This window comes from Peromyscus californicus, unplaced genomic scaffold, assembly GCF_007827085.1.
Source record: "Peromyscus californicus insignis strain IS unplaced genomic scaffold, ASM782708v3 Scaffold_4__1_contigs__length_199733344, whole genome shotgun sequence".
NCBI lineage: Eukaryota > Metazoa > Chordata > Mammalia > Rodentia > Cricetidae > Peromyscus > Peromyscus californicus.
Window position 1 is genome coordinate 98,902,053 of NW_026294562.1, and position 25,107 is coordinate 98,927,159.

Genomic DNA, 25,107 nt, shown 5'->3' on the forward strand with positions numbered 1-25,107 from the left:
TGGACAGTTGCTAAAACTTAGTGCAGAGGGTGAAGAAAAGCATGGCAAATGATAACCTGCAGGTTGTGATATGTATCTTTTCATTAAGATAAAGCTTCTGACAGATCTAATGTCTAAGCTGAGATAATTAATGCACTCAGATTTTTTATTTTATTATTTATTTATTTATTGTTTTTCGAGACAGGGTTTCTCTGTGTAGCTTTGCGCCTTTTCCTAGAACTCACTTGGTGGCCCAGGCTGGCCTCGAACTCACAGAGATCCGCCTGGCTCTGTCTCCCGAGTGCTGGGATTAAAGGCATGCGCCACCACCGCCCGGCAGATTTTTTATTTTTAAGAAATGATTTATTTCATTTTTAATCATGTGTCTCTGTGCCTGTCACTGGTTTTGTGCATGTGAGTGCAAGAGTCTAATGACTGAGGGATCTGAAAGCAGAGATCCACGGCTAGGCCCCGGGTGGAGCTCCGGGAGTCCAATTAGCGAGAAAGAGGAGGGTCTACATGAAAAACAATTGTTGAGACCAATGTTGGATAAAGCACAAGGACAAATAGCCAAACGAATGGAAACACAGGAACTATGAACCAATGGCTGAGGGGTCCCCAACTGGATCAGGCCCTCTGAATGGGTGAGACAGTTGATTGACTCGATCTGTTTGGGAGGCATCCAGGCAGTGGGACCGGGTCCTGTGCTCATTGCATGAGTTGGCTGTTTGAAACCTGGGGCTTATGCAGGGTCGCTTGGCTCGCCTGGGAGGAGGGGACTGGCCCTGCCTGGACTGAGTCTACCAGGTTGACTCAGTCCTCGGGGACTTCTCCCACCTGGAGAAGGTGGGAATGGGGGGTAGGCTGGGGGGAAGGGGAGGGGGGGCGGGAGGGGGAGAACAAGGGAATCAGTGGCTGACATGTAGAACTGAATGGTACTGTAAAATAAAAATAAATAAATAAATAAATAAATAAATAAAAGAGTCTATGGCAGCTAGAAGCTCAGGTCCCACTGGAACTGGAGTTACAGGTGGTTGTGACTGCCTGCCATGGGTGCTGGGAACTGAACTCATTTCCTCTGAGAGTGTATGTACTCTTAAACACTGAGCCATCATCTCTCCAGCTTCAAGTGTACATTTTCCAGCAGATACTTTATCAGGTGTCCTCTGAAGCTGATTGCAAGAAAACGGACAAATTGATAGAGAGCAGTGAACATTTAAGGCAATGTTTCAATGAAACCACTATAGCAGGCTTGCATTTTGAAGGAATTCATTGTCTCAATGATGAATCAAAGCTAGGAGACACAGTTCACTGCAATTTTCTGTAGGGCTGTAATGAGCAACGAGATGGTGATAGAGAAAGGATAGAAGTAGGACCTTGTCAGGTCAAGTGGGGACAATGAAGATTTCATACATGGGAAGTCTCCATGAATGCTAAAACTTTCTGTAATCTAAAGCCAGTGAACTAGGTCTTAATGATTTATAAAAACTAGAGGGTGTTGAAGAGGTAAAATATTGGCAAAACTAGGCAACAGAGACTTTGATTATAAAAATCTCAATTTTAATACTTTATTGGGTAGGAAACAAAAATGGATAGGAAACCTGGTGACACCTGCTTATCATCCCACTACTTGAAAGGCTAAGCAAAGTGTCACAGTTTCAAGGGCTGCCTGAACTACAGTTTTAAGGCCAACCTAAGAACTTAGTGAGTTCCTGTCTCAGAATTAATAATAAACCTTGGTCTGATGATGTAACACAGTGTGGAGCATTGACTTAACATGTGGAATGCCAGAGATTCAATTCCCAGTACCACTAAACTAAAAACACTAAATGAATTGATTAGTAACCAATAAACAGTCTCAGGAAAGTGGACTGAAGAAATGGGACTATTGAGAAAAATATTCTCCTTATGAATTCAAAATTGATTTAAATTCTCAGGAGCTGGTTGTCATACTGATTTAAACGTTTAAAATAAAGAGGTGAAACAAGACATGCAACCAGTGGCGATGACCAAGGGTGGTATGGACAGACATGGTGTGAGATTTACTAATATATGAGAAGAAAACAAGAGATGGTGGAGGATGAAATTGTAAATCCTGGGTGGTTATAACTACACAAAGTGTGCATGGACTTAAGACACTCATATGGGTGAATGACACTTGAGAGAGAGTCTAAAGTTGCTCAAAGACATTCAAGCCTTGAGTCTCATGTCAGGGTTTGGGATCTTTAAATGGTAGAGGTTGGAGGGTAACATCTTGGCAAACAACTCTATTTCATCCTCTCCTGACTCCATATATTTGTCAGAGTATGACTGGTGGATGATATTTTAAGTTGTCTTTGTCTACTTTAAAGATGTGGGAAGAATGATTCTTGTAGTTTCAGGCTACCAACAACATTGACCTTTCTGGTCCTGCTAGCTTTTCAATGTGTCACGAAAAGAAAAAAAGAAAAAAAAAACAGGCTTTGTATAAGGCACTCAAATTGGTTTTCACTGGGTCTGTCAATAGATGAGACAATGCCCACTTTTATCAATTTATTTTTTTTCTTCTTGCCATCCCTAATGTTTCAACCCTAGATGTCAGCAGATAAAGGATGATAATTATGCAGTGGTGGGAAGAAGAAACATTTTCCATCTGTTTGAGAGCTAGATATAGATATGCTTACTACCACTCCAATGTGAAAAAACAAGATAACCAGAAAATAACTTTTAATATATTCACACACATATTCACATATACAGGTCAGGATGATACCAAACTTTGGTTTATTTGTATTACTTCTGGAGACAAGGCCACAGTCTGTACCATGGGTGACCTAGAACTTCCTATGAAGACTGTGATGACCTCAAACTCACAAAGATATGTCTGCCTGTTTCCTGAGTGCTGGGATTAAAGACACATGTTATTATGTGCAGCTGATGATGAGATATTTTAACAACAAAAGGGTAACTTTTTGATAGTATAAGTTTACAATAAAATAGGCTTGAGAGAAATACTATATCCCTGAACAGTATTTCATCAGAAGTGAGCAATATTTAGAGGTTATGCCATAACAGCTTCTCATCTCTACCATGAAAGGCGAGTTCCCCACTTTCATTAGATTGTGAGTGCACTGCAGCAACATGCCTGCCATGGTCCACCTTGGTTATTTATGTATTCACTGCACAGGATGTTATCTGTGCTACCATCACACAAATGCTCTTTTTTCCCTTCTTCAGAACACTGAATTTACTATTACAACATTTTTTTCTCCAGGAACTTCCTATGACAGGTTACTTATAGTCATTCTGGATACAGAAAAGTTAATTCCTCATGATACAGAAAACTGATTATGACACCACCGTTAACTTTCTTTCTAGGAGAAAAATATGTAAAAATACTCTTTGTTTGATTTACTTATTCATTTCTGTATTTTATATCTCCTACATCTAGTGAATGAGCCTAAAGTTTTATTCTGTCATTCATATATTATAAACCCCCAGGACTGATAATAATTGTAACATTGTATGGAACACAGAATGATTAAGTGAAAGTTGACATTACATGGACTAGATGTCATAAAGAAACTGTGTACAGATTCTGACTCAACATGACATGGGGAACATGGAGGGTGTATTGACAGGCATGAACTCATTAATAAAACTTAGAAGGAAATTGCCCCAGAAATCTGAGGACAGCAGTGATTACAGATGATTCCTGGGTCAGTATTTAGGTTTCTTGAAAGATGGTGGTTATTTTTTTTCAGACATGTAGGATCACGAATTTCACTAGAGTCTGTTGAAGAGCAACTGAGACTAGTTAAGATCATTGGAAGATTGGACTAGGACTTCCAGGTCTCTCCCAAGATCAGACCACGGAGACAGAAGCTAAAGGAGTATGTATGTGTATATCTGCCATCTCACAAATGACTTTAAAAAAGAACATAGCTGGTTCTTGCTCATACTGTGTGCTTTTTACTGCACACCAATAAAAATCTCTATCCATAACTACATAGAGACAACTAAAAATCTATGAAAGCTGTAGCAGGAAGTCACTCCTAGGGATGAAGTTCCTAATGTGTGATTCTGTCCGAGCAAAGGCAGTGCATGTGGACTGTTACTGGATGAAAATATCCTGATACTTCAGAGTTATTTTGTGAACACACAAAAAGTGAAGACAGAGCCTGGTTGAACAACCTGAAAGGTCAATCACTCAGCATTCTCAGTCCTCAACCTGCCATGAGCACAGAGAAGGCTGAACCCACAACCTGCATCACCAGGCAGCTACACTCTTCCAGTGGGAATGCCAGCTGCATGGTGACTACACAGTCCATTCACAGGGTGGAAAAGGCTATCATTTACACACAGCAGATTGCTCTACTTCAAAGTGAAATGGAGGCAAATGTAGAGACATGCTCTACTACACCACAGTAATCTATTCCTACTCAGAAACAGAACTGCTTTCCCAAGGCTGTGGGGAACTAGGGAGACCATGGGCTAAACCTATAGAAAATGCATCTGGTGGTTTGCACACCACTTCTTTATCATACATAGCTTCTGAATAAGGGGCATATTTCTGCCACTCAGGTCCTGGTTCCCAGGCCTAAAGAGAGCCTCGTACTCTCTGAGGCTTTCCCATGTTTGCTCATGCTTCAGCTTTAATCAGCTGGCCCCTGTAAGGCTAGAGACAGAAAGGAAAGAGTGTGAAAGACACCCTTGCAAATCTTCTGTTGGGAGGAGAAGGCACTGAAGAAAAGGAAAGAAGGAAAGAAAGAGAGAAAATACTATGGAAACTTCACCAGGAGGGTCTCCTCCCATGAGGGAAGGGGCCTACTTGACACTATCTTAGTGGGAATGCTATCTACACCTTACTCCACTGGACCCCACCCCTGTCTTGCCCAGCCTCTCTTGACCAATAGCCTCAGAGTCCTGGGGAGGGGGGAAGGGGTGCAAGGTCCAGGGTGAAGAATAAAAGGACAGGCCTTCAGCCACTTGAACACACTTGCTTCTACACACCTGAGATCATCTCCAAGCCTCTAGACCTGACACCATGGTTCACTTCACAGCTGAGGAGAAGGCAGCTATCACAAGCATATGGGATAAAGTGGACGTGGAAAAAATTGGAGGGGAAACCCTGGGAAGGTAGGATCTGAGACCAGGGCAGGGGAGAAATGGAGGGGAAATTGTTCATGGTAGAAATATATAGGTTTCCTTTAGGGGTTTGTGACACATTCTGACTTTTAACTGCTTATGCCCTGTGTCTTAGGCTCTTGATTGTCTACCCATGGACTCAGAGATTCTTTGACAAATTTGGAAACCTCTCTTCTGCCCCGGCCATCATGGGTAACCCCAGAATCAGAGCCCATGGCAAGAAAGTGCTGACATCCCTAGGCTTGGCGGTTAAGAACATGGACAACCTCAAGGAGGTTTTTGCTCATCTGAGTGAGCTGCACTGTGACAAGCTTCATGTGGATCCTGAGAACTTCAAGGTCAGTTTGGAACATGCTCATCTGCTCACTATTAATTTTACTAAGACATTACTGGGAATTGACTCTGTGATTGGTAATGGCTTCACAGATTCTAGACTATATAGGTCCAAAACTTATGTCAGTAAGTATGTAGCAGAAGTCTAAATTAATATTTAGCTGTAGAAAAGTTGTGGAAGACAGAGATTTGGGTGCAGAGTGGACTGTACTCCTAGCATGCCTGAGACCTTGGGTTGGATCCGTAGCATTGGGAAACAAAGAGTCCAAATATTGGATTTCTTAAAAAAAAAAAAAGAGTGTGTTTTTAGAAACTAGTAGATCTATGCAAGAAGAAACAGAATTTGAATTGGATATCTTGTCATTAGGAAAGAAAAATACGTTATTTATTTGGTACTTCATAATCTATGCATTAGGGAAGATCTGATGGAATACAAAAAGACTGATATTTATCATTTTGACAACCTTTCTAAATATTTTACATTCCCACTGAGCATTAACATAATTGAAGGCTTCTTTCTCATTGATTGGACACTTGATTCTACTATGCATCTTGCTGCACTGCAATCTTGTGTTCGTTTAGATTAGGCCATTGGTGAATGAGACAGGACGCAAGGAATACAGGAGGTAAAAAGGGCTGAATGAGGAAGGACACAGATACAGGTGGTTGATTGGTGAGTGGGTATAAGAAGAGTCATGCAATTCAGTTGTCAAGTTTGTCACAGGTGAAGTGATAGGTAGTGGGAGATTGGAAACCTCAAGGAATGTAATTTTAATATGCAATAGTTTTGAACCTCTACCTATCACTCCTACGTGCCTTTTTTTGTTGTTGTTGTTACAGCTCCTGGGAAACATGCTGGTGATTGTCCTTTCTACTCATTTTGTCAAGGAATTCACTCCTGAGGTGCAAGCTGCCTGGCAGAAGCTGGTGATAGGTGTGGCCAATGCTCTGTCCCACAAGTACCATTAAGCTCCCATTCCTACAGACCAGCAATCCTGTGTGTCTCTTATACTCTCTTTGAGCACATGAGGACTGGACCAGGCCTTGACAGTACAGATTTTGTTTAATAAAGTTGACTTTCAATAATCTAACATTGGCTTTTTAAAAACTTTATATTTAAGGAAGATCTTGGTGGGCTTATGGGTGGGGAGAGAAGAATATATTGAAAGAATGTGGTAAGCCTCGAGGATGAAAGATGATGAAGAATTCTCAGGGAAGAGAAGAAAGGGTTCATTTAGTATATGGTAGGATACAAAATATTTGCTGTACAAGGTAAAATCTGGGGTAGTGAATGTTTAGGGGGAAAGAAGACTAGTGAGACATGCTAAAATTCTTTAAGTTTTGCTTTATGTGTATGAGTGTTTTGTGTGCATGTTTGTGTGTATACTACATGTGTACAGACCAAGAATGGATCACATCCCCTGGAACTGGAGGTACAGCCAGTTGTGAGCTGCCATGTGTGTGCTAGGAATTGAAGTCTGGTTCTTTGGACGAGTAACAAATGCCCTTAAACACTGAGCCCTCCCTTTAGCCCCAAAACATGCTGGAGACTTTAAATAGAAAATCTTATGTATCTAAAAGACAAGCTAGAAGTATTATTTTTAATGAACTGTGCATTTTGAAAGAGCTAGCTTATACCTCGTGAAACTGATATATTAAAGCAAATGGGGAACTGAGTGATATATAGGAACTTTCCTGAAAGAGTTACAGGAATTACTGTAGCTGTACTATCCTTTAGTCATGTGTGAGTATTACTTCACTGGCACAGTGAAGAATAATGGCTAAGGCATTCAGTGTTTTGTATCATGTAATGGGATATAACAAGCCCTGAAGTGAGGTTACACTTAGGAGAGGAGTAGTAAATTTGGGGATCATTTGAGAACAAGGAAGATTTTGCATAAGCGAAGACTGCATGATTATAAGAAGGTCCATGCTCTCTAACTACTAAGCATACCTTGGTATCTTGAATAAAGACTACTCAATATAGAGGGCAGTTGAACAAGGGTAAACTAAACCAAAGGATACAGGTCCCTGAGTATAAAAACATAACCTGTGACTATGTTGCTTGAGATGGTATACCTAATACTTATGAGCTAGTTTGAGACACCCCAGAGCAATGTCAAAATAGAGTAGGGTAATTACTGAGACCTGGAGGCACAATGAAAATGGAAAGAAGGGATGAGGCTAGAGCTCACTGTACAGTGCTTGCCAGTAGGCACAAAGCCTCAAGGTTCAATCCATGGCTATACATACAGTATCAAACAACAGAGTAAAATTTTAATAACTGTAACTCTCCTTAGATAACTGAAATGAGAATTGGGATAATTGAGATAGTAACCTTTATAAAATAAATTCAGAATTGCAGACACAGGGCATCAAGGGAATGTAACTAAACCTAGAAATTGAAGTGAGGCATTCATCCTGTGAAGGACCGGCAAAGGAAGAATGAAGACCTAGTGTCAGATTTACCAGGGAGGAGGAGTAGAAAGATGGAGGGAGGATGTCTGAAATCATTCTGCCTTGGTGCACATAGCTAGAAGAAGCCATGAAGTGACCTGGGACCCTCATGTCAACGAATTTGCCTGAGAGAGTGCAGGATGCTCAGGGAGGTGGGATCTTGTCTGCGTCAGTCTCAAACATCAGTGCTTGACACGGCCAAGCTCTGGAGTCCTCCTGAAGAAAGAGAGGAGGAATTGTATAAGTCGGGGGTGGGGGTCAAGGTCATGATGGAGGAACCCATAGAGACAGTTAACCTGAGCTCTTGGGTGCTCATGGGCTCTGGACCAACAGTTAGGGAGCCTGCACGGGACCTACCTAGGCCCTCTGCATATCTGTGACAGTTGTGTAGCTTGGTCTTTATTTATGGCTCCTAGCAATGAAATCAGGACCTGCCCTTGGTTTTTAGCTGGTTTTGGGACCTATTCCCCATGCTGGATTCCTTGCCAGGCCTTTATGCAGGGGTCCTACCTCATCTTGATGTGCCAGGTTTTGTTCAAACCCATGGGAGGCCTGCCCCTTTCTGAACAGAAATAGAGGAGGAGTGGATTGAGGGGAAGCAGGGTGGGGGTGGGGGTAGGGTAAAGAAATGGGAGGAGAGGAGGGAGGGAAAACTGTGATTGGGATGTAAAAAAATGAATAAACTTAATTAATAATAAAAGACAATGTACCAGTATATAATACATAAAATTACATATTATATAAAAATAATATTTGCATATGTAATTCTTACCTAAACTCCAGAAACCTGTAGAGGAACTCATCCTTTTCTATGTGACCAAGAATAATCTAAGTGAGTAAGTGAGTTTTGTTTGTATATGCCCACTGAAGGGTTGAGAAAGGTAAAATGAGAGGAGAAATCTGTCCATCAGTGAAGAAGGGACCACCTGAAGAAGGGAGCAATGAAAATTATGTCAATTTTCTTGGAGCAACAAATGACACAGTTATTTGCCTGGTAACTTAATGAGAGAAAGGCAGCTGTGTTTTTGTTTTGTTTTTGTTGGGTTGTGGCTCCTAGAAGTTTGCCTGTGCTCCAGTGGTTGGACATGGTTAAATGAGCAGCACTGGTTTAACTTAGTGGGTCAGAAAAAAAAAGAGAGGATGTGAAGTTAGGAGGGAGATCAGGCGGGAGTGTCTGGGAAGGATTGGGGAGTGGATATGATTAAAATGCACTGTACACATGTATGGAATTCTAAAGAATAAGAAGTACATTTTGAAATTTGAAAAATATGTCTGAGTTATAATGTATGAGTATTAGAGCTGAAAGCATGTGCTATTACTATTGACTATTTGTTTCTGGTTATGACCAGGAGGAAAAAAGATGTTTCTAGACAGTAGTGTACCTTGATAAAGTCTAGGAACACTGTAAATAGTAAAGTAATAGTAAATAGTAATAGTAAAGTAACACTGTAAACAGGAAAGTAATTCCCTGCTGTCAGTTCAGGCAGGGGACAAAGACCAGAAGGTCTAGATAATAAAAAGAGAGTGAAGACCTAGTTGGGATCTCAACACTGCATCAGAAATACTGCTTCTCCTCTTTACATTGCAGCCTTTAACATCAAGAAATCAAACTACAGAAGTGAACAGTATATTACATGGGGGAAAATAAAAACAAGAAGCAAGAAGGTATTGGAAGAGCTATAGAGATGTACATGTAAATTTTGACAAAGTAGACAAGTTGAACAAAGCATACAGGGAAAATGGGAGTGGGGTATCTCAGGGTCTCTATAGCTTGATAAAACATCACGACCAAAGTCAACTTTGAAAGCATTTATTTCATCTAACTCCTCTCAAGTCTTGCTCCATCATGGAGGGAATTCAGAGTAAGACCTCAGATTAGGAACCTGGAGGCAGGAACCAAAGCAGGCACATTTCCAGAATGCAACAGACAGAAACAGTTAGCTATCCCTATGTCTCTACTTTGAGACAATGGCCTCTCCTAATGTTTCAAAACATCAGGTTCTAAATAGTTTTATATTGATTTTTTTTCAGAATTGAGAATTCTCTGTTTGCTTCTCTGGATCCCTAAAATTGAATTGAGCCACTACTGCACAGAATATGCTCAAGTCAAACTTATCATTTTTCAAACATTATTTGGCTGTGTGTAAAAATGAAAGAAATAGGTAAGCTCACATACATAGGTACAGGCACACACACACACACAGATACACCCAAACATGAGCAGCATGTGCTGCCTTCCTGTAATTCAAAAGCTTGGAAGACATCAGGTAATGGTCTAGACGCATGTTGAGTAGGTGAACCTCAGAGATGTTAGCTCTGAATGGGATGAAGGTCTTACACTAGTGACTAGGTAAGAATAGCAGTCTACTTGAAACCAATGCTTCCATCACTGGGCATTATGAAAACAAGTGATGATTTTAGACCACAGATTGCTATAGACAGCAGAAGATAATATATCTTGGTTTTGTGGGTATGCTTCAAAAATTTTAATCTGAGGTCAAGAAAGTTACATTTGTTAAAAGTATCAATTATTTTTGTCTTAGTGTTGGTAATTTTATGAGTGCCCCAATATTGTCTGTTGCTGCAGTAGAGATCAATCTGATTTATGTAGTTATTATCCTCAAATGCTAACTTGAGACTGGATTCATAATGGTGTTATTTTTTTAGGTAACTTATCAGCAAGAGAATTAAACTTCAAAGTAACAGTCTCTGGCACACAGTCAAGTACATCTTAGCTGGTAGTGTTCAGGTCCAATTGTGTGCAGCCCCAGCCAGAATAAGCCTGTGTCATATCTACCCTGGGTAGGTATGGCTGTCTCACTGAAGCCTCACCCTGAAGAGCCACACCCTGGCACTAGCCAATCTGCTCAAGCAAGCAGCGAGGGCAGGAGCCAGGGCAGGGCATATAAAGTAGAGCAGGATCAGTTGCTGCTTACATTTGCTTACAACTGTTGTGTTGACTTGCAACCTCAGAAACAGACACCATGGTGCACCTGACTGATGCTGAGAAGGCTCTGGTCACTGGCCTGTGGGGAAAGGTGAAAGCTGAGGAAATTGGTGCTGAGGCCCTGGGCAGGTTGGTATTCAGGTTCCAAAACAACTCACAAGTGGAAGTTGGGTGCATGGAGATGGAGGTCTGCTGCCCACAGGCAATAACTTCCAGCATCCTCTGGCTGTTCTCTCCTTCTTAGGCTGCTGGCTGTCTACCCTTGGACCCAGAGGTTCTTTGACAGCTTTGGAGACCTGTCCTCTGCCTCTGCTATCATGAGTAATGCCAAGGTGAAGGGCCATGGCAAGAAGGTGATTGACTCCTTTAGTGAAGGCCTGAAACACCTGGACAACCTCAAGGGCACCTTTGCCAGCCTGAGTGAGCTCCACTGTGACAAACTGCATGTGGATCCTGAGAACTTCAAGGTGAGTCTGATGGGTCTGCCCATGGTTTCCTTCCTCTAGTTTCTGGGCTTACCTTCCTATCAGAAGGAAAGGGGAAGAGATTCTAGGGAGCAGTTTAGATGGATGGTTTCTGCTTGTTCCCCATGAAGTGCTGACAAGAGTTTGGTTATTTTACCCTCCACTCCCAATCATCATGTCCTCTCACTTTGTCCTTCTATGTTGTGATTTCCTTTTTCTCCAGTAAACTTTAATTTTCAGTTGTAGTTTTAAAATGCATTTCTTCTTTATCTACTTTTTTTGTTTCTTTATTTTGTTTTCTTTCAAGTATTTCCTGGTAATTTGCTTTGAGGACAAGGAAGATAAGCGATTCCCTGCTTCTTTGCACAATAACAGAGATAATTGGCTTTCTGGCTAGGACATAGGATAGAATATTTTTTGCATATAAATTCTGCTTGATATAGAAGAATTCTTATCAAAATTTCCCAGTAAGATTCAGCTGCCATTCTGCCTGTGTTTTAAGGTTAGAACCATAAGTGCCATTTGAAAGGAGCCTGAAGTGTCTGGTATTTTTCTTGACTATCATGTTGATGCCTATTCCATCTTCCCACAGCTCCTGGGCAATATGATCGTGATTGTGATGGCCCACCACCTGGGCAAGGATTTCACCCCCGCTGCACAGGCTGCCTATCAGAAGGTGGTGGCTGGTGTGGCCACTGCCCTGGCTCACAAGTACCACTAAGCTCCCTTTCCTACCCTTCTCTGTGCTCAAAGGTCAGTTGTCCCCTAGAGAACAATTGCCAGCTGTGGACAAAATGATGAAGGCCTTTGGACATCTGTCTTCTGACTAATAAAAGACATTCACTTTCACTGCAATGGTGTGTTAAATTATATGTGTGTCTCATAGAAGGGTTCATGGTAAGAATTCAGGATACAAATAAGTGGTGTTTCTAACCTTGGGAAAGTAAACCAAAGCCTTGTGTTTCATGATAGGAGCTGAGACAGCAAGCAGCAAGCCACAGCCCCTAATGACCACTCCTAACCACTCAAAGAAGAATTAAAGTGGTGGCTTCATTTGCAAATTAGGTTTCTGGCTACATTTTATGTACATTATTTGTTTACTCTAGTCTTTCTTATAAACGTCTCCTATCTTTTCCCTTGCCTATCCAGCAAAGTTTTTCTTGCCTAAAGTTACCACTATTCCCTAAAGTTTTCCATCTATGTTTTCCTGGCCACATTATTCATCATACCCTGAAATCCTCTTACCTTAGACAGCCCCACTATGCTATAAAGTATGCTTAAAGGGAGAATGAAAGTGCCCTGTTTGTCGCTTGAGACTTTATCCCTCACCTCCACAGTCAATAGTCACCATGAAATTTCAAATGGTGTTTTCCCTGGGACCCTTACACATCACACCATGCTCTGGCCTGAACTAGGAGTTAATAATGAGAGAAATATAAGACTAGAAAGAATAAGAAAATCCAGTTTTTAAGGCTTATCACTGGTGTCTTATGAACTTTTCATAGCTCCCTGTAGATGGACACCCTATTCTTTCTCAATATGTCTATCTTCAGTATCAAGAAATGGGTTGGGGATCCAATCTCTCCTTCATGCTCTCTGATACCTTTTTTTTTGTATGCAGTTACTAGAGTTAACACAATAGGTAATACATCCTCAATTTGTTTTTCTTTCCATAACCACCCAGGTCACTCTAAATTCTCAAAACAAAATACGAGTTTCAAATGTTCCATACACTACTGTCTAGTATAATTTTAGCACGATTTTGTAATGACTGCATATAATAAGTGATCTTTAATTACAGAATGGTCTGTATAGATTTTATTGAGATTACAGAATAAAATCCCCAAAATGTTAAGAGATATTGTGTCACTGTCATAGGCATAAAAACACAACTCCAAGTGAACTGAAGACTTAGTGTAAGATGGGAAAGTATAAATCATCTAGAACAAAATATATGACACATTAGGGTAGGTCTGGGGCCAGGTATAACTTGCACATTTATAATCCCTATTAATTCTTGCTAAGAGGCCAAATGGAGTTTATAAACTGCAGGCCTCTCAGGATGCAGTATCTAGTGCTTTGAAAGCTATTGTTCTCAAAGCAGTATCTTCTGCTTTCAAATGGAACTGGAAATTTTTATAACTGTCCTATATTTCATATAAGTAGGGCTTTTGGCTAACTAAAAAGATAAACTGAGCAATTCTTTTTGTGGTAGGTAGAATCCTTGCCTACTTTTCTGAGTTTAACAAAGATAATAATAGATACTGGTTTATAAAGAGATGGCAATACACATCATTTCATGGATGTACTCCTTGATTGAATCCTAATTAAAACATTATTTTTGCTTTGATATGAGGCAACTGAGGCTGGGTGCTATTCCTATGGTGCTTCCAGGTCTTGCTGGAGCTGGGATCTAGTCCAGAGATACTCTCTAGAGTTGCAAGAACCGGAGCCTGGTTGAATGTTGCTCTCTGTATCCACTGGTGCGGGAAGCTGTCTCTCTCTCTCTGTGTGTGTGTGTGTGTGTGTGTGTGTGTGTGTGTGTGTGTGTGTGTGTTCCCTCCTCCTTCCTCACCCCTTTCTCTGTTTTTCTCTCTCCTAAGAAACAATTAACTTTTGAAGTATGTGTTTTTCAAAATAATATAGTAACTTCAGATCAAATAGCTAGCCTTCTTTATCAGCAGTCTCAGCTCTTAATGTGCTGATGTATTGATATGAAAATACTATTGCTTACTGCCTTATTCTCAAAGAAGCATTTTTTGAATTACTTAATGTGTACTGAAAATGAAAATAAGCTAGCATACAAACTATATTCATCTAAATACTCCATGGAGACATGTAGCAGATAGATATTTTGCCAAATACACAAATAAGAAGGAAGTAAACAGTGTATGTTGAAGATAACTTAGTTTGGCCTCTGTATGAACCCTCTGGATTGACATTGATCTGAGAATGCATGAGATTGTATATGAGGAATTCAAACAAATGCAGAAAGTCTCACCAGTCCAGTTGAAAGGAGGATTGGGACACAGGAAAAGTGGAGAGTAGAGGTGTGTAAGGAAACTTGAGAGGAGGACCATGCAACTCAACACAGAGACTTGCACACAAAATGGGGGTAAGAGGGGATGTTGATAACCCAGGGAAGTAAATGAAGGAGCTTAGAATGGAAAAGATACCAATGATTTTAAGAGATGTAAGTTCTATGATTACTCCCATGGTTTTCCTTTTAGCAAGCTAATCTGTTCATGCAGTATTTTGGGTTCATGCAGTGACTGTGGGTTTTCCTTATGAGAAAAAAAAGGGATCTTGAATTTAAGCGTGGATGAACAATATAGTGTTACTCTTATTGGAAATTTAAGATATAATTTATCATTTATATGAAAAGGAGTCTCATGTTCCGACAGCCATCAATCAGTCAGCACAGAATATGCATTATTCACATTACTCAGCAGTGTTCATACTTAAATACTCACAATAATAAACGCTATTAGATCAGACTCATTCTACAATAATTTTTCCTTCTGAAATTTGTTTTATAAGGTTTAATATTTCTTCTGATACTGAGTAATATTTTCAATAGTTTGTGTGATATTAAAATGAATATACTTACTAAGTTCTTGTGGTTGAAAAAGAGAACAGATTCCTGTGGACTGTGGTTAGCACTGACTCCATTTGAACTCATCTAGTTGAGAGGAGTTGACTGAGAACACAGGATTTATATCTATTTTGATGAAGAGATCTTACTAGGTCTTGGTGCTACTAGTGACTGAGTTCATCACAGGAGAGAAAGCACCCACGTATATTCCAAGAGTATAAACAAGGAAGGAACTCTGTAAGCAACAGTGCTAGAACAAGATAATAACCTCTCCAGGAAAGCCAGAATGTGAGAAACTGAACTGTTGAGAGCTTAGTGTTACTCCCTCTGAAAGTCACTTCCTCATTTCCAAATGGAGAACCAGAACATGAGAGTAATATGAAACATATGTCTAAATCCATGGTGAAAATATGTCTAATAAGGTTGATGAATGTGATTATTAAAAGTGGTTAAGTTTGTCAGAGCAAGTTGAGTCATGCTCATGTAGACAACAGAGATAACAGATATTATTATCTTGTCTCTTTGAGAGGCTAAGAATCCACAGGCCTAGGGGCATAATGAACTATTAGCTCTGAATTCACAGTACATGTCAGCACAATATTCAGATGCTGGTGATCACTGAGGATTACTTTGGTTGGTGGTGGCCATCAGTAATAGTCTACAGTTCAAACTATGGTTAATTCCATGAAATAAATATATGGAGCACAGTGTTACAGAATACAAAGAAATGCAACTAGAAGTTTATAGAGTTTAGCCACAGTAGTTCCAGAACTTTGGGCATGGCTGACATCCTTGTCTGCCAGGCAGAAAAGTACCTGAGCTGATGTGGAGATGAGTCAGTATTGACGACATAGATGGCAGGGAGTTTCCCAGGTCTCCTGCTATGTGCTCAGACACAGTAATGGGAAGCCAGCAGTGTCAACATGAACTTGGAAGAGATAAAACTGGAATATGAAAATCCCTATGTGATATCATAGGTCACCATCTATGGCCTTTTGCTCCTCTCCCATCTCTCCTCTCAGAGATGCTAGCTCCAGTACTCCTTTTTCACCTACTCCCTTTTGGTACTGAAGATCTAATCAGGGAATCACTGGAATTACTTAAGGACTCTAACAGTGAAGTGTGCTCCTAACCAAATTTTCCTGTTTTAATTTGCAATAAAGATTTATGCCATATAAAAATTCATAAAGGGTGTTTGACTCATTTAACAGAACACTTTACATCTGGAATATCTCAGACTGGGATGACAACAATGACCTGGAAACTGGGTGGAGAGGGCAGTAATGGATAAGAAAGACTTAGAAGAGATGATGAGGTGGTAGGTAGTTGCTGTTACACTGGAACAACATGTTGCTGTGTCCTATTGCACTGACTGATGACCATAGTTAAGGTTGATATCTTACAAATTTCAAATTTGGTAAAGAATTCATTTTCATTACTTTTTCTCTAATAATTTTTATTAGTATGTATTACTTCACCAAACTGATGGACTTCATTAGGCCTTTTTTCTATGTGTATAAAATATGTTGATCATGTTACCCTCACATCCTCATTCCATTTCCTCTTCTTCTTTTCACTGATACCAGTTGTAGTCATTATCAGTCATCCTTCTTCTTTTTTCATATTTTCACATTATAGAAAACATGTAATGCTTGTCTTTCAGAGTCTGAACTACTTCTTTTACCAAGGTAGTCTTCATTTTCTCCTGCAGATAGTAGAGTTTGATGTCTCTTTAAAAAACGAGAGATACTGAACTTAACTCTATTAATAATTGATCTGAAATTGTGATATCTTTTTATGAAATATTTAGCTAAATGGGTTATTTGATAAGAGTTTTTCTCTTTTAGATTGTTTAAACAATGGCCACTTTTCTGTAAAAATATGAGTGGTGTGTAAGGCAGAGATACAATTAATTCTCTGTGGCTATAAACAAGACTTGATGGTTTAAAAATATTGGTCCTGGCTGGGCAATGGTGGCACACTCTTTTAATGCCAGCACTAGTGAGTCTGAGTCAGCTGAATCTCTGTGAGTTTGAGGCCAGCCTAGTCTATAGAGTGAGTTCCATTTGGGTTATTTCTAGAAGAAGTATTGCTTCTAAGATCACCCTGTGTACAATTTCTTCTCATATGACCTGGTGTAAAAACATTTGGTACCTTGAGGCCTCCTTCCACCTCTGGAAATTGCCTCTCCTATCCAAGCCTCATTACCATGGCTAAGAAACTCAACACTGTTTGTGTATTGAATCTATTCCTCCAAAGGTACTGACCTGACCTTTAAAGATATAAGTATTCTTTTGCATTCTGTATTTGTATTGGTATTATCAAAAGCCAAAGATTGAGTTAATACTTGTCTTAATTGTGGGTCTGATATTGCCTTTCTTACAGCCAAAGTTAACCTTTGTAAGAAATTGGTAAATGATTCTTGTGGCCCTTGGAAAATTTTTGTATAAAGCTCAGTTGGTTACCCTGGTTCTGGAAGTTTTTCCCAAGCATTTAAAGCTGCTGTATGGCATAAGGATATGGTATGCTCATCAAAAGTAGCTTGTACATTTCTATCAGTGAAACGTCCCTTGCCAAGAATTTGATCTTGTGATATCTCAAAGCCTCTGATCTTAACTTGCTGTCCCAGGATCCTAATTTCTACTCTCAACTAGCTTTTCCATTGTAACTGCTGGCTATATTCTAGAACAGCTGAGGTTAACTGATTCCAGTTATCTGGTATGATTCCATTTGTAGAAGACAGTGTATTTAACATCTGTTTTAGGTATGTTGAGTGTTTACCATAGGTGACTATCACTTTCTTAATGTTTTTTAAATCTCTCATAAGAATAGGTTGCAAAATATATTTTACATATGGCTCAGGATGTTTATCATCTGCTGGCTTTTCATGGATGTTGATGGGATAAACCATTGTACAAGAACTATCTGGTGATGTTATGACCTGTATGGCCTTGCCCTTCTGTTTATTAGCTTCTTTGTCATCTTTACTGAGAGATTCCTCCAGAGCTTGCAACCAAGCACATAAGGTCTGTTGTAGCATTTGAACCTCCTCTGTTGTAAAGGTTTCAAGAAACTTCACGAAATCATGCAATGTTTTATGTTCATCTGAAACACATGATTCCATAGACCTTATTTCATCAATTATTGATAATCTTTCTTCCTTATAAATTATCTGAATAATGGTAACATTGCTCTGGAGAGTTATTGTTTTATCCATTAAGTATTTATATTTATCAATAGAATTAAATCTGTCTGTACAGTAATTATTAATGGAAGCTGCAGAGTTGGTGGGGTAAGGTTGGCTTGTGGCTTTTCCTATTTACCTGATCTCTGAAGCTTTCACACCTATATTTGGCTCTGTGTTTTTTATTTAATAAGATCATTTAGAAATTCTGCTGGGCAGTGGTGGTGAATGCCTTTAATCCCAGCACTAGGGAGGCAGAGGCAGGTGGATAACTGTGAGTTCAAGACCAGCCTGGACTATAGAGTGAGTTCCATGAAAGCCACAAAGCTACACAGAGCTTTGAAAAACTAAAAAAAACAAACCAAAACAATACAAACAAACAAAAAAACAAAAACAAGAAAAAAAGAAAAAGAAATTCATCTACAATCAAAGAAATTTATTTGGGGGTAAACTCACAAACATGGTGGATTTTTCATAGAATTCAGGAACGCTGCGCTATGTCCCATGCTGAAAGGCTTGATCCAAGAACTCAGCATCCAAAACCACAACATAGCCAAGAGGGGGCATACATGCATCCCAGGTCTTCAGGGTCCCTGAGGGCCATGCCCCAGTGGCAGGTACCTCAAAGTCATCGGCAGGTGTAACAGCTTACAGTGCCTCACTGGGGGCAGTGCTATATAACTGTTCATGCTACTATTAGCAACACTTCACACTTGGATTTTCTAAATTCTGGAGACAAAATATGAGTTTCAAGAGTTCCTTATCCTTTATTCTACTACAAGTCTGGCAATGCTGTTTAGATCTAAGTGCCTTAAGGATTACCCCAGTTAAGTAGTAACTCTAAACAAAAACAAAAACAAAAACAAAACCACCCATCAAACTCTGAATGTTCCTTCACATGTGGAAGACCATTAGTTCCTCTCTTCACAGTGAGTCATCCATCTACATCAGGTCAATGAGGATAGGGACCAGCTGAGTGAGCCATCTATCTGCATCGGGTCAATGAGAATAGGGACCAGCTGTACACTGGGTCAAAATGCATTCCTGTTCAGAGAGTGAAGCTATTTTATAAAACGTGGGCCTCCACAATCCCATATCTGCCAATATGAAAGCCCTATTCAATTGTTTTGGAATTGATGTCTTCTTGTTTCATATGGAACTGAAGATTTTCACAGCTTACCCAGTAATTGACACAAGTGAACTTTCTAACTTAGCAAAAACATAACAAACAAACAACAAACCTTCACACAGCATTTGGGCTCACTGTCCACTCTTTCCAGGGTTTAGAAGATACTAACAAATACAGATTGTTAAGAGCCAGTACATGTCATTTAAGAGCTGTACCTATAGATTCAATCTTTATAAAATGTATCATGTTTTGTTTTCTGTCAATTGTTAATTCTTAGTACTTGGACTGATTTAATCAGAAACTCCCCACACCAGGTTCAGAAACTGAACTTTTATTCAGTATACTGACATAGGCATAGTTCACTTACTTCATGAATTGTTAGGAAAGTAAAAGTGCACACCCTGGAAGGAAAAAAAAGAAGACAGGACCCTTATGGTGATTTTTACTGCACCAAGTCTGTAATTCTGAGAGCAAGTTCCTCATTTCTCTCTCTCTCTCTCTCTCTCTCTCTCTCTCTCTCTCTCTCTCTCTCTCTCACATAGCTATATACACTTCAAAAACCAGGAACCCAGGCAAGAAGTATTTTAATTGATATAGTGACTTCACAGCTAGCCTTCCTTATCAGCAAAGACAGTCTCGTCCTCAATGTGGTGATGTGTTGATATGAAAGCACTGCTCACTGCTGCTTCATCCTGACAGAGCTTGTTCATTCACTACCTAGAGTGCTTGAGGGAATAAAGGGGAGAAAGCTAAAACAGAACAGGCAGCCACACAGAATGAGGGTGGGGAGACAAATGTTGATAGCTCTGAGAATCAAATGACTGGACAACAAACGGAAATGAAAAGCAAGCCACATCATTTAATAATTTAAGGGCACCCCTTTAAGGCAAACTTTTATATAAAATATTTCAGCTTAAGGAGGCATTTATTATGAGTACAAACTGTATTTGGTATCTAATTTTAGTTTTCTTTCAGATTACCTCCATGTTGTTTTTATTCTACAAGTTCTCAAAACTTCCCTTCTTGATTTTGTCCTTTATAAGTATCACTGGGATTTTTTAAATGAAACAGTAAGAAAAGGAAATGCCCAGTAAACATTACTGACCACTAGATTAATAAACATTAATGGAGATCTATTTAGCTAGTGGTAAAATGTTAAGGTCCTGATCTGGCAAAACTCACAGTATCCAGCTGATTTTTCACTCCCATATTGACATTATTCAGGAGAGAAAAGGGAAGATGAATGAAGAGCAGATAAATCATAGAAATATAGAAAGTTCTCTTTTATCTGAAAGCCAAGTACAATTTGTTCCTTAGGTGGATATGAGTCTCACACTCTGGCAGCCACCAAACAGTACTTGTCACATCATTATTCACATTAATACGGAACACAGACACTTAGATATCCACAGCACCTACACAGATCAGAGCTAGAACTGGTCTAAAATTATTTTTACCTTGCAAATTAGTTTCATAAGCTTATCTATTTTTAAGGCCTCTTTAATATTTTCTGGTGTTTTGAGTGATATTAAAATGAATATACCTATTAAGTTCTTATAATTAAATGAGAAAGAGGATTCACATGTGGATGTCCTGGGGCTAGTATTAAATCTTTCATAACTAATCTAGTCAAGGTGAGTTGACCGAGAACACACTGGGTTTCTGGCTATTTCAAGGGCAATCTCTCTCTGGGTTTTCATGCTCTTAATCACTGGGTATGCCAGAGTGGATTGTGTTCACACTAGCTATGATAGCATAAAAGAGTGTAGGATGCCTTGCAATCATGCAAATAACAGAAAAAATATACCGGATCATAAAAGAAGCCAGGATGTGAGTGGTACAGGTTTTGAAAGTTTTGAGCCATCTTCTCAGTCAGCTTCAGAGGGCAAAATATACAGTGAATAAAATGCTAGAAAAAATGTGAGTAGCTTAGGAGCTTTTACAAAATAATAGCCATAACAATGCATACTGGTATTTGTGAGTTCTTTAAGTTTGTGGTCAACTGTTCTGTCTGGTATCAGCATATTTGGAACCTCTAAGACCCACTTCTTTGGAAAAACTTTGTAGGAGGTTCTTATTTATGTTTTCAGCCTTGCCAAAACCCTAGCTGACTTGACCACATTTAAAAACAGACTTGCTTCAAGTACCGTTGAAAAAATGAGGAAGAAAGAAAAAAGGAAATCAGTGGAACACTTCTGCCCCCTAGTGATATGCAACAGGATCTTTAGAGGAATGACTTTAAAAGGGTTGTAAAATATGTGTATCCCAGTCAGCTTTAAGTGTTATCCTGAAAGAACCAAGAGTCATCTGAGAAGAAAGTCTCAACTGAAGAAATCACCTAGATGTAATTAGCCTGTGGGCATACTTCTGGAAGATTATTAACTGATGCAGGAAGGCCCAGCCCCATGAAGGTACATCCTTAGGCAGGTAGTCCTGGTCGTTATAGGAAAGCTGGGTAATTGGGATAGAGAGATGGCTGGAGTTCAGTTCCCAGTATCCACATTAGCTTCATAATAGCAGCTCACAATAGCCTTTACTCCAGGTTCAGGGGAACCTGATGCCTCTAGTCTCCATGTAACCTATACTGACTTATAGACACATAATTTACAAAAATAAAATTTAATCTCTTAACAAAACTAAATAATAAATACTCAAAAAGCAAAAATGATTTCTATGACATCTTCATGCATTATTGAAGACTGGTAATCCTGACTAATCCTATCATGTGATGTAGGGAACAGAATGAAAATCAAAAGAGCCTTAAGATTTGAAGGAATATATAATGAAAAAGGACTCATTATAGTGGCTTCTAAAAATCATGCAGCACGTCTGCCCCACATAGTACTTAGAGTCCTATTACTGCAGATGCCTCTGTGGAACAGGATATGACTGTGCCAGTGCCAATCTCTGACATGCAAAGAAACTTGCACAGGTGTTAATATTAGTGACTGGGAATGCTAAGCAGAAGAATGTCTCTCAGGCTCTGGAGGAGGAGAAGGCAGGGAAGCTCTCAGGGGAGGAGCCAGTGTTGGGCAATTCTCCTGTGGTAGGCTACAACTCACACTGCTCTTGGGCTAAACATCTAGGGCCCAAGAGATACCTATAAAGAGGGATAAGTAAGTGGTGCTGATTTGCTGTCTCGACTCTGGGAATCTCCTTCCTCTTGCCTTCTCCTAACTTATTAAGTATCTTCAGATTTCTAACAGAAGCAAGAAAGTACACAGTTATGCTCAAATGAAGCTTGCATCAGAGGATAGGAAAAGAAGCAGGAATTAGGTGTTCATTATTTCTTGAACTTGTCATGTTTTGGGCAGTTCTGACCCATAGAGAACAGCACTTAACTCTAGTCACATTGATCTGCAACCATGGTATAACTCTATTTTATGTTAAGTAATTGAGTAATCAGACAAGACTTTCCCCCTTTTAGATTGTATTTATGCAAAGGCCAGTTGTTTTTTTTTTTTTTTTGCTATCAAAGGACACTAAATATAGGCACATTTAATTTTGTAGTGGCAAATAAGGCTTAGTTGTTTAAAAAGTCTAGTCAAAACAATCCTTATATAGACACAGATGAATACATGAATATTTTCCACAAAATGTGCTGAGCATTATGATATCAGGTAATGGTTCAGATACATGTTGATTAGCTGAAACTCAGAGATGTTAGCTCTGAATGGGACGAAGGTCTTACACTGGTGACTAGGTAGGAATAGCAGTCTACTTGGAACCAATGCTTCCATCACTGGGCATTATAAAAACAAGTGATGATTTTAGACCACAGATTGCTTATAGACACCATAAGATAAAACATCTTGATTTTGCAGGTATGCCTCAAAAATTTTAATCTGAGGTCAAGAAAGTTACATTTGTTAAAAGTATCAATTATTTTTGTCTTAATGTTGGCAGTTTTACAAGTGTCCCAATATTGTCTGTTGCTGCGGTAGAGATCAATCTGATTTATGTAGTTACTGTCCTCAAACGCTAACTTGAGACTGGATTCATAATGGTGCTATTTTTTAGGTAACTTATCAGCAAGAAAATTAAACTTCAAAGTAACAGTCTCTGGAACACAGCCAAGTACATCTTAGCTGGTGGTGTTCAGGTCCAATTGTGTGCAGCCCCAGCCAGAATAAGCCTCTGCCATATCCACCCTGGGTAGGTATGGCTGTCTCACTGAAGCCTCACCCTGAAGAGCCACACCCTGGCACTAGCCAATCTGCTCAAGCAAGCAGAGAGGGCAGGAGCCAGGGCAGGGCATATAAAGTAGAGCAGGATCAGTTGCTGCTTACATTTGCTTACAACTGTTGTGTTGACTTGCAACCTCAGAAACAGACACCATGGTGCACCTGACTGATGCTGAGAAGGCTCTGGTCACTGGCCTGTGGGGAAAGGTGAAAGCTGAGGAAATTGGTGCTGAGGCCCTGGGCAGGTTGGTATTCAGGTTCCAAGACAACTCACAAGTGGAAGTTGGGTGCATGGAGATGGAGGTCTGCTGCCCACAGGCAGTAACTTCCAGCATCCTCTGGCTGTTCTCTCCTTCTTAGGCTGCTGGCTGTCTACCCTTGGACCCAGAGGTTCTTTGACAGCTTTGGAGACCTGTCCTCTGCCTCTGCTATCATGAGTAATGCCAAGGTGAAGGGCCATGGCAAGAAGGTGATTGACTCCTTTAGTGAAGGCCTGAAACACCTGGACAACCTCAAGGGCACCTTTGCCAGCCTGAGTGAGCTCCACTGTGACAAACTGCATGTGGATCCTGAGAACTTCAAGGTGAGTCTGATGGGTCTGCCCATGGTTTCCTTCCTCTAGTTTCTGGGCTTACCTTCCTATCAGAAGGAAAGGGGAAGAGATTCTAGGGAGCAGTTTAGATGGATGGTTTCTGCTTGTTCCCCATGAAGTGCTGACAAGAGTTTGGTTATTTTACCCTCTACTCCCAATCATCATGTTCTCTCACTTTGTCCTTCTATGTTGTGATTTCCTTTTTCTCCAGTAAACTTTAATTTTCAGTTGTAGTTTTAAAATGTATTTCTTCTTTATCTACTTTTTTTGTTTCTTTATTTTGTTTTCTTTCAAGTATTTCCTGGTAATTTGCTTTGAGGACAAGGAAGATAAGCGATTCCCTGCTTCTTTGCACAATAACAGAGATAATTGGCTTTCTGGCTAGGACATAGGATAGAATATTTTTTGCATATAAATTCTGCTTGATATAGAAGAATTCTTATCAAAATTTCCCAGTAAGATTCAGCTGCCATTCTGCCTGTGTTTTAAGGTTAGAACCATAAGTGCCATTTGAAAGGAGCCTGAAGTGTCTGGTATTTTTCTCTACTATCATGTTGAAGCCTATTCCATCTTCCCACAGCTCCTGGGCAATATGATCGTGATTGTGATGGCCCACCACCTGGGCAAGGATTTCACCCCCGCTGCACAGGCTGCCTATCAGAAGGTGGTGGCTGGTGTGGCCACTGCCCTGGCTCACAAGTACCACTAAAACCATGTTCCTTCTTTTATTTATGCCCAAAGCTTTTTTGTCTTCAGAGAGAAACTGTCAATTGTTGAGAAAATGATGAAGGCCTTTGGCCTTCTATCTTCTCTCTATTAAAAAATATGTACTTTCATTGCAATGGTGTGTTTTAATTGTGTTTCTTGGAAGGATTCATGTGAAGCTTTTGAGATATAGTATATAGTATAGTATTTATATATAGATAAAGTAACTGGGATATGCTGTAGGGAGGAAAGGGAGGGTGAAAGTCATGCCATTCCATTTTAATTAAAATAATTCAAAAATTATGTACAAAAATAAATAGGCATTTAGAAAAAGGTTATTCAGTTTGACTTTGAGCTAATATACTGATATCAGGTGCTTCCTGATAGATGATGAGATGGTAAGCAGCTACT

At 39.8% G+C, this 25,107-nt stretch overlaps 3 protein-coding genes across 3 annotated transcripts; all 3 read left to right on the plus strand.

Moving 5' to 3' along the window:
• Window positions 1-5,005: 5,005 nt before the first annotated feature.
• LOC128093871 (hemoglobin subunit beta-H1) lies at window positions 5,006-6,408 on the plus strand. Its single transcript, XM_052711729.1, has 3 exons — window positions 5,006-5,097; window positions 5,222-5,444; window positions 6,280-6,408. The coding sequence occupies exons 1-3, from the start codon at window positions 5,006-5,008 to the stop codon at window positions 6,406-6,408; spliced, it is 444 nt and encodes a 147-aa protein (XP_052567689.1).
• Window positions 6,409-10,835: 4,427 nt separating this feature from the next.
• On the plus strand, window positions 10,836-12,162 carry LOC128125293 (hemoglobin subunit beta). The gene is made up of 3 exons (XM_052762555.1): window positions 10,836-10,972; window positions 11,088-11,310; window positions 11,900-12,162. Exons 1-3 carry the CDS (start codon window positions 10,881-10,883, stop codon window positions 12,026-12,028), a joined length of 444 nt encoding a protein of 147 aa, XP_052618515.1. The 5' UTR covers window positions 10,836-10,880; the 3' UTR covers window positions 12,029-12,162.
• Window positions 12,163-23,504: 11,342 nt separating this feature from the next.
• On the plus strand, window positions 23,505-24,833 carry LOC128125345 (hemoglobin subunit beta). Its single transcript, XM_052762679.1, has 3 exons — window positions 23,505-23,644; window positions 23,760-23,982; window positions 24,572-24,833. Exons 1-3 carry the CDS (start codon window positions 23,553-23,555, stop codon window positions 24,698-24,700), a joined length of 444 nt encoding a protein of 147 aa, XP_052618639.1. The 5' UTR covers window positions 23,505-23,552; the 3' UTR covers window positions 24,701-24,833.
• The last annotated feature ends 274 nt before the right edge of the window (window positions 24,834-25,107 follow it).